The sequence below is a fragment of the Micromys minutus genome (assembly GCF_963924665.1).
Source record: "Micromys minutus genome assembly, chromosome: 12".
Taxonomy (NCBI): Eukaryota; Metazoa; Chordata; class Mammalia; order Rodentia; family Muridae; genus Micromys; species Micromys minutus.
The window spans coordinates 30,059,687-30,072,736 of NC_137981.1; the positions used below are offsets into that span (position 1 = coordinate 30,059,687).

Sequence of the window (13,050 nt, forward strand, 5' to 3'; positions counted from 1 at the left end):
CTCAGATGGTAGGTGGAGAAAGTTCTAGATTAATAGAGACCTGTACAGATATGAGTCTTCAAAGAAAATTCTCTACCATCTTCTTGTCAATCAAAGGATAACATGAGCCCCGTGTTTCGTCCCTCCCTTTCAGCCCAAACATACATCATGCAGCTCTTTGTTATTTAAAAGTGTTACTATACTGTATGAGAAAGTTTACCTCCCACATACCACAGGGAATACTTCAGAAGTGAACTATGTATTTGGTAAAGGGGCTAACAGTCAAAGTGCCTCCTCCCCTTTTATCTTTGTGTTTTTTCACTTGGTATCAGCTGAATTATGTGGAGTGTCTGCTTCTATGAGATTTCCTCCCTTGTTTCTGAAACAATACCAAACTTTAACACTGAGTTCCCAGACGTTACTAAGATTGTGATGAACACACATTGCTTCGATCTGTATTTTTTTGAAAGGTCGTTGATACTTGGTCTCCCTTACTTGCATTATTAGGAAAGCTTTCAGGGTTGTCAGCCTGACACCCAGGGGAACAGTAGAACAGCTGTCCCCTCTTTCCCCCTCATCTTTGCAAGGGTACTCTGTTCTCAGTTTCACCCAAATTAGTCCCAGGATTTCAGTTGTCTTTTTCTGCCCAACATTCCACCATGTGATTCATTAAAGTCTTCACATGAAATACTTTGCAGATGAGCTATGTCATAATTCGAATTAGAGTTTTCAGTTGTTATTCCAGGGGAAGTCATTTCTCTGGACATCCACCGACCCCTGGAAAGGGCTTGCATGGATGTAGCAAAGGTCACAATTCTGTCCTTCAACACTCCAGTGCCACTAGTGGCCCTGCTCCAAAGCCTGGGTTAATCATGAAATAGTCCGAAAAAGCAACATTCCAATTCCTTGTTAGTCCTACTTGCAATTAACTGTTTTGAAAACAAACAGAAGAAAACATTTAAACAAATGTTGCTTGGCTAGCAACTATCACTGTGGTGTACTGTTAATTAAGTCAAGTTGGAATCCCAGCATGCCTGACTTTTTTTTCCCTATCACAACTAGAGTAGGCTTTGCTGTTGTGTACAAAGGATAACAATCCAGGGACACTGCCCAAGTATGGGCTGGGACTGGACAGGAGACATTAACCCAGGAGTCATGTGGACAATCACTTTGTGTAACAAATCTAACAAGCCAGGGGGTGTTTTTCCATAAGAGAACATCTGGGTGGGCATTTGCTCCCAGAAGGCAAAGTTCTACTCTCAAAAGAGGAGAGGTGTGAGGAAACCCTCCATGCCAATCACATTTATTAGTTTAAGATACTTTTGTTTTCCCGGAAAAGGAGACAGCTTTCTGTTCTACACCTCTACCCATTGGTTGAAATCTGTTAGAATTCTTCCATCTGTGGCTACATGAGTACAGAGAAGCTTCAGAATGTGACTACCACTTGTGAGCCAGAAAGAAATGATCATTTCCTTCCACTCCACTGTCAGCAAGCTCCAGGTCTTTAAAAAACCCCATGACTGAATACGTGGTTAGTGAGCATAAACAGCTGATGGTGGCCATGTTCTTCTTCACTCCCTTGCTCTGAGAGGACCATCTGGCCACTTTCTGACCATGTGCCATTCCAGAGCAGCAGCTGATATGGTCTGAATAGGAGAGCAACCCTCAGTACTCCTGAAGGGAAATGATCCATCTGAAGTGTTTGTTTGGAGTGGTGTTGTAAAGCATTTGTACCCCAGTCTTATACTCTATAGAACATTTGGGTCTACAGATAGTTTGGATTTACCATACATGGGTTTTCTGCTTAGTCTCAACATAGAGTCATCAAAGGTGCATTGGTTCTGAAATATAAAAGAATCACAGATGTTGGCATACATTTTGCTATCAAGGTAGGCAACACTCTGAGCCTTTGAGAGTATTATAACACACTTCATGTTTTAAAGTATTATCCTTGCCTCACATTTATTTTTGTCCCCAGAAATGAGGCAGCAAGACTCTCCATGTGGAGAAAAGAAGTAACATGAAGTCCTCAGGGCTCACAGCAATAGTCTTAGAAATAGGCCCCATAAACAATTCTCTAGAAACACACTTTGGTTATAAATCATTGGCAATTCTGGTATGTTCTTCTGTCTCCTGGATGAGCTTTCCAAGAGCATGTGAACATCTATGGCTGGAGGGGCAGGGCATGTTTGGAAACTCGGGTGTTTGTTGGAGCTTTCATGCCAGGCATGGTGAATGCTATTTTATAAACCGGATCTGGACTCCTAGGGGTAGATTGCAAGTTGAGGCCCAGCCTGTAGAAAATGATTTCTAAATGAATACAATATGAAAATGTTATTTTATTTCTAATTTTACATGTGACATTGTTACTTGGTGAGTTTTGGATTACAGTTGAATGTGTGTCTATTAACGTGATATGAGATGCAGGCATGGTTTCATCTTGAGTGCATTTGAATATAATAGCACTGGAAATGTAATTTGTATTCTCAAATTTTATAAAGCAAAATAAATCAATCTTGGGGGTGGTAGCCACGTAGAGCATATTGCGTTAATTTCTTTGGGGGTTTTCTCAAGATAATTAACAGCTTCCCTTTGCAGACCCAAGTTAGTCATGATGGTAGTCCTATCTCATCTGAACTCTATGAGCCCTCCATACATGTGCCGTGCCCATCTCCTTCATGTCTAGGAAGTAGTAATATGGGAAAGCCTTCGCAGAATACTACCTTTAATTCCTCTTATGATTGCTGTCTAATAGAACTTTCTGCAAAGTTAAAAATGCTCTATTTTGAAATAGTGGCCACAGCAGAATTTGGGTTCACAGAGCTATTGAGGACTTAAAATGTAATTCATGTAAGTAAAGAACCCAATGATGAGTGGTACATTTTAAACAGCCACATCATCAGTGGTCATCAATTTATATAGCACAGAATCTGAGCACTAGGGGTAACCACCTCTCCTCTATCCGAGCAAATTAATCATGGGAATTCTAATAGTCCAGTGACGGTCATGAGTGATGCCCTGTGAAGGCCTCTGTCACTCCAAACTTGATTCTTTTTAGTGATTGGACATCCCTCCATATCCTGTAGCCCTTGCCTATTGTATATGCATCCTGATGACAACATACCTCCTACATTGCTGCTGCTGAGCTTCTGATAGAAAAGGAAACAAGAGGTATAGGATGGGAGTAGGTAAAGGGGGTAGAAAGTTACAAGGCAGGGAAACGAGAACAGTCTAGGAGGAAGGTACCCAAGGAAGGTCTCAACTTTAAGCTATTAAGTTGATCTATACCCAGTCCTGCTTGCAACAATGGCAAGTACTGCAAGAACCATCACCTGGGGAGTTCAAGTCCAAAGAGATGCTTGTGCCTGAGATGTCTGAGTACCTCCTGGGAATAGGCTTGCAATGTTATCAATGCTCTCAACAGCAAATGTGATGTTTTTCTGATTTCTGAAGACTACCCATATATTTTCAGGCCATTTTTGCTTTTGGAATGTACTTTGGAAAGAATGGTATGAAATACTGTTTGGGGGTGTGTTCAGTGTTACATGCAAAAGCAACCTGTGTTCTCATGACAGGGAATGCGAGCTAGGGAGCCCTGGAACGTTCCAATCAATTGGAAGTGGGGAATACCACAGACTCCAGGAAAATATGTTCATGATTTTCTGGACTGTCTAAAAAATTTCAAACCCATGGAATGGTGTTTTTATTTTCTGCATTCTCCTTGGGGATTTGGGTTTCGCTAAAGCATTTTCTGCCCTTGTTTCCCTTATTAAATTAGCAAGACCGACTTGAAGCAGAATACACTACCAGGGCTTGAAATGTTGTTGAAAGAAGCAAACAGATGGGCAGGCAAAATATCTCAGGTTCCACTTAGGTTATGGAGAATGGTGTAAGGGGTGAGCTTGCCGAGGTAAAATGCTTTCTCTGATAAAAGTAGAAAAAGAAAAACATGTGGAACAAAACACAGGAGACAGAGTGATGCTTGGCCTCGGGCTTCAGCCTTATTTTCTTTTATTGTTTGGTTTGTACTTTAAATCACTTCCATTCTCAAGAAATGGTGAGCCATATAAGCCACTGGCCAGAGTCTGCGCACTGTCCTGTTGCCCACTGTTTGGGCCTTTTGCCTAGCGTCTGTTCTGAAAGCTTGGAGTGAGTGTTCAAAACTACAAATCTGGTCTTGCTGCTTCTGTAGAGATCTCTAGTAGTACCTACAGCAAATGTCAGCACTGTTTTGCTCTAAAGGGACAGATAGTAAATGCTTCGGCTTTGTGGACCATTCCATCTCTGTTCTAAATCCTCAACTTTGGCATTATAGGTCCAGACAGTATGTAAACAAAAATGACTGTGCCAATAAAACTTTATTTACAAAACGAAGCTGGATTTGCCCCTGAGCTAATCCCCAGCCTATGGGAAAACCTTCATCTGCCTTGAACTAGCACTTAAGACGTCTTATCATTTGACCCCGGGCAAGCACATCCAGGATGCTTTGTCCACTCTTCTCAATCCTCAGAGCTCTGTGGCCTTGAAGGATCCTTGCCTTTACCCAAGCAGTTTGTCTGTTTTCTCTTGATTCCTATCTAGCCTTGAGATAGAGTTCCATGCCATCCACACTAAGCCCTTGGCTGACTTCATACCCTTTGTATTCTGCCTGAAGTATAACTCTTACCATGTAGCAGTTTCTCAGCTAGATGCTGACAGGGTGGATGATCACATTTCAATTAGCACCCAACCTAGCACTAAACACAGTAAAGACCAGAGAACAAATGGTCATTCACTTAACCCACCAATGGGATTGTGAACCTCTGAATCATAGAGAGGTATTTGAAACTCTAGATGAAAATCCTAAAGTCAAAATCTGAGATATAAAGCAAAGCCAGGGCTATGCTGCTGGAGGAGGCAGGGGAGCAGTCAACAGCAACAGCAAGATGGATCTAGGCACACAAGTTACCATCAGGCTACTAGGAGTACTGGACACCAGCCCCATGGCCCAGAGGAGAGAGAGCCAGGGAAACAGTGTCTTGGTTAGGGCATCAGGCCTAGGGCAAGGATGCAGCTTCTTGGAGAGAGATCAGAGAAAGCCGGCCTGCCTGTATGATTAATGGGACAGAGGAACTGACTCATGAGGAAAGATTAAATTGCCTTGAGGAGCTGGGTACAGGACCAATAGAGGGAGATGATAGCAGACTCCAAGTATGTGGGATGGATAAACACCCTGGAGGGAGCAGCTAGACTCATTAGAGAGGTGAATGGAGGCCCTGCCAGAGGATGGGAGGATACTCAGAGGGGTACAGTGAATTGTTGGGGAAACACAAAAGCTGGCAGGTAGATAGGACATCTCTGAAGTGTTAGAAGGAGAGACACCTTGGGGACTTTGCTGTGGGGTGACTATTTCAAGAACCCTCGTGTTTTTTCCTATGACCTGGACCTTGGCCTAAAGAGATGGTATTAAAATTAATGCCAGGGAAGGCAGCAGGGAACCATGAAAAAGACAGAAACTCTTCTTGATCCTCCTAGATACCAGTTGCCTGCTGTAATGGCTACTCTGCGGCTCTCTTCTCTGAAGTCAGTTGCTGTTGGCCACTGCCTGACTTTGGTAAAACCATAGTGTTTTCCCCAAGCCTTTCCTAAGTGCAGGAGACAGCAGCCCTCATCTCCCCACACACCTAAGTGAATTCTGTACTGTGGTATGCAAAAGTTACAAATGTCTCCCAGACTCCAAGAACAGTTTTGTTTAGGCTTTCTCTGACCTTTGCATCAAAGAAGAAATAAGCAACTCAACTCACAATCTGACCAGGTACCCACAGAAACCCTTTCTAAAAGAAAACATCCCCTTTCTGAACACTAGGCTTCCAGACACACCTCTGAGAAGTCTGAGCTATCTGAACTTGGCAGAGAGAGGAAGATGTCCTGCTTGGGTGCTTTTCTTTTTCCTGTCCTACAGAAGCTTCCATTCTGCTGGGAACCAACCACAGAGAATGATTTACTTAGAGTCCCCATCTTTTCCTGTAATTCTAGCTATACTGTCATCTGCAAAATTCTTTTTTAAGCTTCTTGGTGCTGTTATTATTTAGTTCAAAGTTACCAGTAATGTTGAAGGAAAGATAAATATCACCCAGGCAATGTGCAGACAGCATGGCAAACCCTGGAAAGGCCATGTGCATCAGAGCAGTGTGCAAAACTGCACCAGGGTACACCTCCTCTTGCCCCTGTCCATCCAGCCCTATCATTATTTGAACTCCTGCAAAGCATGAATAGCACCTGATGAGATTTGGACCCTGACCATTTCACTTTCTGAGTTATGTGGATGCTGCTTTCTTGGGAAAAATGTGGTGAGTCTACTGGTGTGTTAATTGGAAGATTCCACCAAATGCCACTTCCTAAAGTTTCACTTGGTATCTGTCAACATGGCCAGCCTTTACTGTTGCATTAGGAAGATTTCTACAGACACAAAGAGCTATGTATTATATCCTTCTCCTGGAGAGAAGAGCACTGGGTTGGGGACACTAGGGGGCCAGTGTCACCAGTCCCACCAGAGTAAAGTGACTGGCAAACACCAGCCTTAGAACTGCTACCTTTTGAATGTTGTGCCTCCAAACAAACGTATGAACAAACACCATGCAAGACATATTGAGTTCTGAAAGTAATAGCTCTAAAAGAGAACAGAAGAGATATTTATTTAGCTTCTAGAAATTTTTATGACAAATGTCAACTTGTGTTCTCAGTTTCTGATTGAGCTGAGTTCAGGGACCCTTGAGATTTGCTTACGGCCAACAAGAAAGGTCAGATCTGGGAGATCATAGGTGTGTGGGTCACTGTCAGGTTTGTTTTGTTTTGTTTTTTAATTTTTGGTAAGGCTGTGTCAGCATTTTGCCATGATGGGTATAATTTCCAATGATAATCTGAAATCTGAAAGGGATGTCTGATACTTTCTTTTATTTGTAATCTATCCCAGCTGTAGGCATTCAGATGAAACTTGAATTCTTCCAAAGGAAGTTCTGGACAGCCAGCAGACAGGTAAGCTCCAGCTGCCACCTCGAGGCATTAGTACCACTGTTATACCGGTGTCCCCATATGGGTAGCTGTGGTGCCAGATTTCGGATGAATGTTTGTAAAAGGATTTACCACCCCCGCCCCCGTTTCCATTCATGTCACTGTAAAACACAGACTGTCAGCATGTTGGACACCACATGCTGGACCAAGCTTGGGACTTACTCCTAGGAACCATTTGAATCATGGAATCAAGAGAGTGACTTCACAAAAGGAGGTCCTCTCTTAATATCAGGGCCTTTTGGTGTTTTGTTTGTTTGTTTGTTTTGGGTTTGTGATGTCCTGCTACTTATTTGTGCTTCCCCTTATTTTGTTATCATATGACCTGCTTGTCTAAGGCATGTATCTGCATTTCAGGCCAAAGGAAATCAAGGGGCTAGTGCACTTGGAAAATCCAGGGAGGTCCTCTCCATTGCTGTGCTCTATGAACGGGGACATGTCAGGGACATCTGTCTGGTGTTCAACAGAAATAGTAGCCATTGAGTTACTTCCAGCTGCCCAGTTCCAAACAATAGAAGCATGCTTCCAGCAAAAGTGAAATTAGCACACAGTAGTCAAACCAGCACTTGCATGTTCAATGTGCACTCATCATAATACGGAATCAACCTGGAGAATCATCCAAGGGTGGATGAATAAGGAGCTTATCATTTCGTAAATTATGATATGATAGGAAACTATACTCTAAGAACATAAACAAGGGTTTCCTTTTAAAGTCATTGAGAAATAGTTTTAAATTAAATAATGACATAATTATATCTTTTGTTACCAGAAGATCTGAGATCTTTAAGAGATACCATCAGTGTTGAACGACAACATAAATTAAGAGGGATGGGAAAGAGCCAGCACTCCTCACACTGTGTCTTTTATAGTATGATTCTGAGTTCATATGGACTTTAGAGAACATGGCCAAGTCTCATCTTGAAACGTTTCCTCTGGATGAAACCTGGTACTTGCGTCACAGGCCATGGCGTCCTTAGCTAAGGAGCAGCTGCAGCAAAGGCTGGGGTGAATAACCCAGTAACGTGGTTCCCCTGCTTCCTTCCCCCAACAGTGTGCCTCCCTGGATGGCAAATGCTCCATAAGCTGCGACGATGAGGTAAGGCACTTTCCTGGTCTAGTTTCTGGCCAAAGGGAAGTGTTAGACAGTGCATTTTGACAGAGGAATGCTGCTGTGTATAGAGCCAAGCCTGACACATTACTCTGGGCCAGCCTCCAGAGGGGGAGGAGGAGACAGACAGACAGACAGACAGACAGACAGAGAGGACATTTGTTTTGTCTCTAATTTCCTACCCCCAATCACATAGTTTGGTTCTGAGAGCCAGAGAAATGTGCTTTAGATGTTTCCTAGACTGTGGTGTTAGGATGTTGGTGTCTTGTTTACAGGATGTAATAGACATTACTCACATTTAAAGACTGCATTAGATTTCCCAAAGCTTTGTGGCCATGCTTCATCTCCTTCCCACCATTAGAACAACAGGTTAATTAAGTTGGAAGAATTGCCCCTGTTTATAGGTAAGAGAACTAAAGGCTAAGCCAGCCAATGTGGTGTATAGCTGTAATCCCAGAACTCAGCCAAGAGGTGGCAGCAGGAGGGGCATCCTAAAATCAAGGCTAGGCTGGTCTACATAGAGTTCCCAGCCCCTGGCTGAAAGAAGGGTGTGTGTGTGTGTGTGTGTGTGTGTGTGTGTGTGTGTGTGTGTGTGTGTGTGTGTCTGTGTGTGTGTCTGTGTGTGTGTCTGTGTGTGTGTCTGTGTGTCTGTGGGTGCGTGTGCGCGCGCGCTCGCGAGCTCGCAGAGGTGGAAGGAAAGAAAAGAAGATCAAAGAGGAGATTGAGATGAATGCATGACTTGGTTCATCTGACATAATTTGCACACTGTAAATCTGAAGGTAAAAGCTCCGAAAGTCCCAGTTTTTCATCCTAGCATAGCTGTTTCTACCTAAGATGTCTCTATTATTCTTTCTTTCCCTCTCCATCCTCTGGAGGGAGAAATTTGAATCATTTAGGTCAGCAATGAAAGAAATTACTGTGTCACTGTTTTAAGCACTCATATTGGACGTAGCTTTTTTCATAGCCAGCATAGCACCTCCCTACCCCATGGTTTAAAACAGAATTATGGTGGCCCTTCCTCCTAGGTTGTCCACCCTCTCTTCTTTAGCTAAACATCAGGCAATCTGTCAACTAAACTTTACAATCAGATATTTACAGTTCTTCTGGTTACCACAAAGATTTTAGGAACATTTTCTAGACATAGTTTCAACCCAGAAAGCATAGGACAGGAGTAGAGTTTTTTAAAGTAGACAAATGGAAAACAAGAACATTATTATAAAAGAGAGTCCAGGATAGAATTAGAAAAAAAATTTCTGGTCTCGCTGCCAGTCTTAAAGAAAACTTGTTACCCTAGCGCTGTCATAGTGTGAGTCACCATATCTGCAGAGCAAAAGCCAGTCCATCATATTTTCAATAGAAGCTCAACTTTTTCTGATCACCAGATCAAAACCAATTTTCTCTGAGGAATGTTCAACACCCTTTTTAGGAAGCTTGGGATGATTTTTATAGGCTAAGGGGGGGACTCATATTTCTCCTGTGGCTTTCAGACATGCCAGTGTATTAGTACGAACTGTTGGATTCAAACCCCATCCTCTTGCCTCTCTGGAGTGCTCAAATGGCACCAAAGGGTGTGTCACAAACTACAGTGGGTATTGTTGAAAATCCAAGCTCCAGTAAGAGAACAGAGAATGCCTGGTGGGCTAGCTGGCTGGAAGGGGTGATGGTAGTTGGGAAATTTGGTTAGATGAATGAGAGGTTGGCTATACATGTGCATGGTTGTTTAAACAATGTTATAAAAGCAGGAGGTGGTATTTTTCCTATAAGAGCAAGAGGTGGTATGTTTCCTACAACTAAAGCGATGCAAGTGTATCTTCACATAAAGACAAATGAAGACACATCTTCTGAGCTTAGAGCCAGCCGATGTTTGTTCTTTGACTGGTGGCAAGGGTGGTGCAGGGCGGTATTTAAAAGTACAAGCCATGGAATTAGACTGTTGAGATTCTGTGGCTCCAAACACAGGTAGCAATGTGACCTTGGACAATTTTCCAAACCTTCCTTTCTCCTTGTTTCTTTAACCACATAGTGGGTATAAAAAGTCCTAGAGTCACAGGGAAGAATGTATGGGGGGAGGGTGAAAAACTATCATGTCTCCCAGAAAAGGCACACACTCACTACTGTTGGCCCTAAACCAAACATGCACCAAACTGTTCCTCCAATAGAGTGGTGGCTCCCTGGGCCTGAAGCCCTAGGGAGCAATGGCTCATACACTAAGGCACAATAGTATGCCCCAATGCCTTCCTTAGTTCCATGATCTATAGGATAACTCCATGTCTTAAAGGATCACATACTTCAAAAAGCAAGCCTTAAATTGATCCTTTGTAAAAAAAAAAACTGGATCAGAAGCTCATACCCTGGTGTGCACTTTGAAAATTTCATCTATTCTGCTGTGGACCATTAATTTTGGATCTAGGTAACCAACTGCCATTGTTTTCAATGGAAAGCCAGCCCTGCCTTCCCACTTTAGACCCAATGCCTTTTTCCTCCAGTAGATTCCTGCCATGTGTTACTCTTTTTGTAACTTTGAATTAGGCCCATAGGGTTGTCTCGTGTCCTTTCTCTTCCCCAGCTGCCCCCAAATCATCAAGTCCCCCATTAAAATTAGCTTCTAGGCTCATTCTGACCCTGCGCCTCTGTCTCTGCCACCTCACTAAGAACAGTTCACTTTCTTAGACTGCTCAGACACATGGTGGCTGAGAGACCCTGAGAGTCCTTTGTCTCCCCATTAGCACACACTGGACCCCAGCAAATGTGTTCTGTGAGGGTGGCTAGGTTATATGGACATAGTTTTACCTTATAGAAGGACATCTTTAGTTCTCCAGTAAGAGCTGAAAGCATGTGATTGTCAGGATCCATTCCACCCAGGGTGAATGTCAGGTCCAGAGCCTGCAAAAGAACCGTTCAGGTAGTCATACCTTTCCTCATAATGCATTGACTGAGTCACTGGGAGCAAGTGTCTGGCTAACCTCCAAGGGCAGCGTAGGAAGACGTTGCCTTCATGGTACTTATGGGTAGCAGGAGAGATACACATATGTTTTGTTTGGTTTGTTTTATACCAATTGGACTATATGCTATGAGGAAGCTTATGCCGACTGCTCAGAGATGAAATCTCTGAAGAGGCATCATTTAAATCAGCAAAGATTGTGAAAGAATTAACATTGGAAGAGAACTAATATGCCAGACATAGAAAAAGGACTTTCAGGCAGATAACACTCCTGCAAGGGTATGGGGCCAATAAAGGAGACAAGGTTGACCCAGGATGGAAAGACCAGGCCCAACTCCCATTTCTGTATGACCCAGCAATATGAACAGCCCCTACTCATCTGCCTATCAACTTCATTACCTATGGACAACACTGGTGTTTTGCAAAGACAGAGGAAGGCTAGTTAACTCTTGTCCTGTGAGAGACCAAAATCTTCATGACAAATGAGGCTTTGTTCTCCTTCCAAAGAGACAGGGATCAGTCTGGTCTATGGACCACAGGGACTTTATGAGTCTTGGTGGGAATTTCTTCTGGCATATGAAAGATGCCTTGAATGATGACAGAGCTGAACAGGGCTGAATCCTAGCAACTGGACACCTCCATATCTGGACACCTAGGCTGCTGACTGAGTAGATCGGAGGATGGTTTAATGGCTGGCAAGAGGAGGGACACAGGTGCCTCCTACTAAACAAGTAGTTTTGAGATTACCTCTTTGCTACCAGTGATTTTTAAAAGATGGTAACTGTTTTCTCTTTTTGATCTTTCTGCACATGCATACGCACCAAAAGCTCCAGATTGATGTCATATCAGGAATCATCTTCCTTGATCATATACCTTATTCATGGAGCTACGGCCTCTCAATCAAACTTGGGGCTTATTGATATAGATAGTCCCCCAAGCCAGCTTGCTATGTGGATTTTCCCACCTCTACCTTCTGAGGTTAGAGTTACAGAAGAGCTCCCATGACTGGAAGTTACTTAAGTTCAGGGGGTCAGGGGTTTCTGAGCTGCCCTCCTAATGCTTGTGAAGCAAGCTTTAACCACTGAGCCTTCTCCATATTCCAAAACATGGTATTTTGATTCGATGGTTGGCTATAATGAGAAGACACAGCAAGTGATGGGAAGGTCAATCTGCTCTACAGTGACACACTAGGGATCCCATCAGGAGAGCTGGAGAAAGGGGACTTCTGTGTGCCAGAGACTCAGAAATCCAGGCCTAGCTACTCTCAGATGAAAGATCCCTCCCATTGTCTGTTTGTACCCCTCCCTACCCCCACTCCCCACCTGCCTTAACCATGCTCACACACAAAACATCAACATTTTCATGCTGCACAATGCTGAGCTTAAGTGAATTTGGTCAATTAAAACAATCAGAAGGCACCCTCCCAAAACTGTATGAAGCTCCCTACCCCATGCTTCACCCTCCCACCCTATCCTAGGACCGCCTGTTAGAAACTGCACCTCACACTTCTCTTTCTGAGAAACTGTAGCACTGTGCCATGAGGATGCTCAGCAAAAAGGATACATGGTAGGGACCAGTCTTTCCTGGGGGATTTGGGTTGGATGGTATATGTTCCTTGTGTGGTCATCAGCCAAGGTGCTCGGCCTTCCTTCACAGGGACATCTCACCCAGCTTTCCTGCTCCCCCATAGAGGAGGAGCTGCCTTACCACTTGCTAGGACACCCAGGCATTGTTCAAGGTCACACTGATAAAGACACTCAGAGCCCTAGGCTTCTGGTTAACACTGCCATCTATGCATCCCCATTTCCCATCATTCTTTGTTTCCAGTCTGCAGTTTCTGAATTCCCATCCCAGGATTTCAGAGTAAACACTAAGTGTGTGCCTCAATGTACCTGAGTCAAATTCTCTGAGTAACACTGAATCTGCAAATCATTGTAGAAATATAGGAAAACAAAAAAACAAAAAAAACATAAAA

At 43.4% G+C, this 13,050-nt stretch overlaps 1 protein-coding gene across 1 annotated transcript in view; it reads left to right on the forward strand.

The window, feature by feature from the left end:
• The window catches only part of CACNA2D3 (calcium voltage-gated channel auxiliary subunit alpha2delta 3), a gene marked incomplete at both ends in the record, with an annotated part of 779,660 nt that overhangs the window by 698,870 nt on the left and 67,740 nt on the right, over window positions 1-13,050 (forward strand). Inside the window, 2 exons of the mRNA XM_080926621.1 lie at window positions 6,932-6,993; window positions 8,078-8,122. Coding sequence (XP_080782747.1) covers window positions 6,932-6,993; window positions 8,078-8,122 — 107 coding nt within the window. The remainder of the gene's footprint in view (window positions 1-6,931; window positions 6,994-8,077; window positions 8,123-13,050) is intronic.